General features: G+C 40.8%; 1 protein-coding gene across 1 annotated transcript; it reads left to right on the forward strand.

Annotated features, from left to right (window-relative positions):
* Window positions 1–965: 965 nt before the first annotated feature.
* Window positions 966–4,961, forward strand: LOC107400393 (leukocyte immunoglobulin-like receptor subfamily B member 4A). Its single transcript, XM_076569237.1, has 5 exons — window positions 966–1,231; window positions 1,429–1,713; window positions 1,852–2,154; window positions 3,163–3,198; window positions 3,630–4,961. Exons 1-5 carry the CDS (start codon window positions 1,138–1,140, stop codon window positions 3,773–3,775), a joined length of 864 nt encoding a protein of 287 aa, XP_076425352.1. The 5' UTR covers window positions 966–1,137; the 3' UTR covers window positions 3,776–4,961.
* Window positions 4,962–5,442: the final 481 nt, after the last annotated feature.

Below are 5,442 nucleotides of genomic sequence, written 5' to 3' on the forward strand. Positions count from 1 at the left end.
TGAAATCCTTCCAGCATTCATAATTAAATTTTTATATGCCCAGCCCTGTGAATAACATAGGTGGGCATTAAAGCTACTGTATCTTAAATAGGGAAACCCCATCAATGTTTCATGTCATCCTCAGAGGACAGTTTACCACATCACACAGGCATCCCCAGCATTTGGTGATATTATTATGTACCTGGAATAAAAGAAGACAGTCAGTAAAGTTCAAGTAGGAAACAGGAAAATTCCTCTTCCAAGCTGAATGATAGAACCAAGGGTATCTACATTCTTATGCTCAGAACCTGAACTTATTACTGCCGGTACTAGACAGTACTTGTGTTAAGAATCTTGGAGGAGGACTTAAGCATGATGGTCTCAACAAAATAGTAACATCTTGATGATGCAAACAAGTAGGCAAAAGGATCAGTCGCACAGAAAAAAAGTAAGAAGAGGGAACAGAATTGGAAAATGCTGGTCTTGGCTGCACTGAATCAGGATATTGTGACTAAAGATGTGGAAGACCATTGGAGCTTAGAGAGCAAAAAGAGCATAGTCTGACCTGAGCCCTGACATAAGAAATATTTGACTTGAGTCTCTGGAGCCACCTTGAGATTATGGCCTCCCATTTTAATATCATAAATGAATCTTTTCTTGGAACACTGGGTTGATTTAGACCAACATCACTTTTGCATATTTTGGGGTCTGCAGTTGTTTCTCTTTGTGATATGACATGCTGCGACATGCAAAATACTCATTCTCTGGCTTGAAAAAATGCAGGGCAGACGGAAAGCTGTGAGGAATAGTGAAAACCCCATTTTTTTTCTAAAGACTTTTCAGGCATTCAAGCACTTTACAAAACTTCTGCACTGGGGAACAAAGAGAAGTTCCCCTTCTGGTGATCTGGTAATAGTACTGATGTGGCAAACCCATGACAGGAAGGACCTGCCCTCAGAGTGAAAAACCCTGTCTGATGTGTCTGCAGAACATGTTCAGGCTGCCCCAGGAGCACAAACAAGAAAAATACAACGACCCACCATGGTCCCCATGCTCAGAATGCTGTTGTGTCTTGGTAAGATATGAAGAGGGAGAGTGGACACTCAAGTCTGTAAGAAACCCTATTCCAACACAGGTCTCATTGAATCTGGAAACTCCATGATATTGACCCTGTCTCTCAGACTGAAAAAATCTCTCAGAGTGAATTTTCTTTCAGGACTGAGTGTGGGACAGAAGACTGCAGTCCTGGCAGGTGAGTGTTTCCATCCATCCCAAGATTTTATCCTTCACTCTGGATACCAGACATCATTTGCTCTCCTCTTGGTCATCTCTTCACAATGTGGGATTTGTAAAGTTTATGGATAATGCTGTGATGCCCATTAGTGCCCTACTAAGACTTGGTGTCTGAGGGAGAATTGTACCAGGACTCAACCTTTGATTTCCTTGCAGGAACCCTCACAAAGCCCAAAATCTGGGCTGAGCCACACTCTGTGATTGCCTCAAATGCACCTGTTACTATTTGGTGTCAGGGGTCCTGGGAGGCCAAGGAGTACCATTTACTTAAAGAGGGAAGCACGGATCCTTGGGACAGACAATACCCTCTGGAAAGCTTGGACAAGGCTAAGTTCTACTTCCAACACATGACAGTTTACTTTGCAGGGATATATAAGTGTTACTATAAGAGCCCTGCTGGCTGGTCAGAGCACAGTGACACCCTGGAACTGGTGCTAACAGGTGAGTGAAGAGTCAGGGTTCCCAGCACAGGCTCTCCACTCAGAAGGAGTTCAGCTCTCCAGGGTACTTTTCTCAGAGCCCAACCCTGCAGTACAATGTGGGAAGCTTAAATTCGTTTCACTTCCCCTTGTATCCTAGGAGCCTATGATAAACCATGCCTGTCTGTCTGGCCCAGTTCTGCTGTGACCTTAGGAGAGACCATAACCATGCAGTGTAGTTCATCACTGGGATTTGGTAGATTTATTCTGACCCAGGAAGGAAAGCACCACCTCCAATGGACCCTGGAATCACCGCAAAGTGCCAATAGGGAGTTTCAAGCTCATTTTGTTCTGGACCCTGTGACCATCATCCACAATGGTACATTCAGATGCTATGGCTATTTTAGGAACCATCCCCAGTTGTGGTCAAAATCAAGTGACTCCCTTCACCTCTTGGTCTCAGGTAAGAACCCCTGACACTACCTTTCTTAATGCAGAGTGTCATCCAGGGATCTGCTCTGAAAAGCGTTCTAACCTCAAAGTAAAATAATGAAACTCAAAAGTCCCAAAGAATTTCACACCTCATAGAGCACCAGCCTTAAGCATCCCCTGATGCAATTACTCCCCTCAGTGACTCATTGGAATTTAGCAGAAGCAGGAGGGCTTGAGAACAGACAGCATATGAAGTGGTCAGACATTGTCTCTGTACTGCTTTGGTTTCTATTTTTGTGATACAACCCCATGATCTAAAGCAACATGTGGAAGAAAGGTTTTATTTCTTCTTATATTTTACAGTCCATCATGAAGACATTTAGATGTAGGCACTTAAGGCAGGAACTAAAGCAGAGGCCATAGTGGAGCATGGCTTACAGGTTTACTCTCCAGTGGTTTGCTCAGACTATTTTCTTATATCATCAAGGTCCAACTACCCAGAGTTAGAACCACTCACAGTGGGCTTAGATAGCCCACATTAACTATCAGGCAATCAATAAAATTCCTCCACAGACTTGTCTACAGGCCCATATGATGGAGGCATATGTCCAATTTAAGTTGCCTCTTCCCAGATGACTCTAGCTTGTATTAAGTTGGCAAAACCCAATGAGAACAGTCTCTAATGGCATGCTCAGTCCTTCATTCTCCTCTTGCTTATATTTCCTGAGATAAAGAGCACAGTCTTATGATAACAGCTCGTCACCAAAGGCTTGTGGCAAAAATGGTGCACAGACTGAATCAGGAAGTTTTATTTCCTCAGAACTCAATACTTTCCTGTATTCAATAATATGATTTGTTGAGGCTGGATGTACCTGAGCTGTGATCTTGACAGACAAACAAGAATCCAGAGGCACAAAATGTGGTCTGAAACAAAGTGATATCCAGTTGAAGTACTTAAAGTCCAGACTGAGGTAGAAACCAACAGGCTATAGTCAAGTGCTTGAAGTTCAAATCTCATTTCTCCATCTATCTCTGGCAGATTCCAAGGACCAGTCTCACATCCACACTGAGAATGGTAAGTTGAGCTCTCATGGGAGGTCGATAGAGCATGTTCGAGATCATAATGGGTTAGTAAAGCGTCCTGTGAAGTTGGGAAATTGGGGAAAGCTGACTTAATGCCCATCTACAAGGAGCAGGAAATGTTTTGCTGGATCTGCAAGATGAGATGCCATGAGAATGATATGCATTTATAGTAAAATAAATTTATTCGGCTCTCTTAAGCACTTTATATACTCTACACAAATTATTTGATTCACTGGGGAAGCTAAGACCATTAGAACATGAAAAACATGACCATATGAGAATCAGGTGAGATGGAGAATTCTAGATTAAGAGAAAGACACAAAAGGTCTAGTTCTGTCAAGGAGAAGGTGCGAGACTGGGTGCGCAATCATTTATTATCAGAAGACTTTGATTGGATCTGACAACTTTGACTTCTTTATGCAGAACCCCCAGCCTCCCAGCACGAAAGTCACACAGTTGAAAATCTCATCCGAATGATCATGGCTGCCTTGGTTCTAGTGACTCTAGTGTTTCTGCTGTTAGTAGCTTGGCACAGGAAGAAAATGGAACGAGATACAACCAGAAGATAAACAAAAAAAAAGTGCACTAGGTTCCACACTTGAGCAGACAAAGGAAAATAAATCTGCTTGTCTCATAGAAGAAAGGAAGAATTGTTAAGAAAACTGATGTACATTAAGAAACTTTACTCTTTGAGGGTCCAGGAAGCAAATGTGTTCTGGGTGTAGGGAATCCTGGGGATTTCATTCAAGAGCACTTTCAGGATGAATTGTACACTTTTCTCCACATCTCATTGTGGAGAATTGCTTACTAGTTCCTCCATTCTTCTTATTTCCATGTGCCATGGGCCCTTGCTTCCCTCACTTTCAAATAACATTTTCCTTTACATTGCCAGAGTCAATGTTGTTTGCAGTTTTTTCCTTTACCGCTGAGAATTAGAACTCAGTCCAAACAACAAAAATAATTGGAAAAGCCAGATACCAAGATTGAATTGAGTGGGGTGAAAATGATGCTCCAAACTCTGTCTGTCTGTCTGTCTGTCTGTCTGTCTGTCTGTCTGTCTGTCTCTCTCTCTCTCTCTCTCTCTCTCTCTCTCTCTCTCTCCCTCTCTCTGAAAAGTATTTTCATTGTTCACTACTAGAATGGTCTGAGGATTCTTTAGGAAAACTTCATATTTGCCTTGAAAGAAATGATGATGGTGGGAAATAAAGAGGAGGGATATCGTTGCCATGACTTTGAAGTATAGCATGTTACCACCCTTGTTATTTTCAAACACATGTAAATAACAAGCATGGCACACTGACATTAGCCAGACCTCAAGGCTCTATACCTCCACAAAATTCAGGAAGTTAGAATACCTATCCAGATCTTGAATGTCTCACAATGTATTTTGACCATATTCATACATCCTCCCAGCTCTGCATCGTCTATCCATTCAGACAAAACTTGTGAAAAAATGTTTGTCTGAAATTAAATTTTTATTCCTTTGTTAGCTTTTGGTTACTGTATTTTTGACAACCTGTCTCTTTTTTCCAAATATGCACACACTGTATTTACTTTACTTGTCTGACTGTGTTAGCTAAAATTTTAAGTGCTGTGCTGTACATAATAGACAAAAGGGACAGGTTGCATTTTTTTCTCATCATCAGGGGACATTTATTTTTTAATTTTACATTAAATATGTTACCTGAAACTTATGTAAACTATGATCTCATTAAAAATGTTTTGTTAGAATTTAGAGGAATGGCTATGTCATAATAAAAAATACTGCTTCTGTCATGGTCTCTGCATTTGTTCTTTTCTATAACACTGTTGTGATGTATGACATTATTTTTTTCAATGTCAAACAGATGTTACAAAACCTTTCCACATATTAATTGGGGTTTAATTCTGTTTACATATCACAGGCTAATGTTGTATTACACATTGGGTGGGTATCATTGAGTTCTAATGGAAGATAATATCAAAATTCACCATGAGAAAATGTTTCATACTGCACAGGTAAAAGGTGGACAAAACTCCACAGACACGGCTTCAGTAGGGAAATTATAGAACCACCTCTATGCATGCTATTTGTTGCTGGTGAGATATGATAAATATATATTGTTGAGGAGGTTTGAATGTTTTTTTCACCATTTCATACATCGATATGATGCATTTGCTCATTGTTCCACATTCTCCTATTTTGAACTCCACTCCAGCACCATTCAAAATCTTTTTTTCTCAAAAAGCCTCCCCT

The sequence above is a fragment of the Peromyscus maniculatus genome, chromosome 1 (assembly GCF_049852395.1).
Source record: "Peromyscus maniculatus bairdii isolate BWxNUB_F1_BW_parent chromosome 1, HU_Pman_BW_mat_3.1, whole genome shotgun sequence".
In the NCBI taxonomy this organism is placed as follows: Eukaryota; Metazoa; Chordata; class Mammalia; order Rodentia; family Cricetidae; genus Peromyscus; species Peromyscus maniculatus.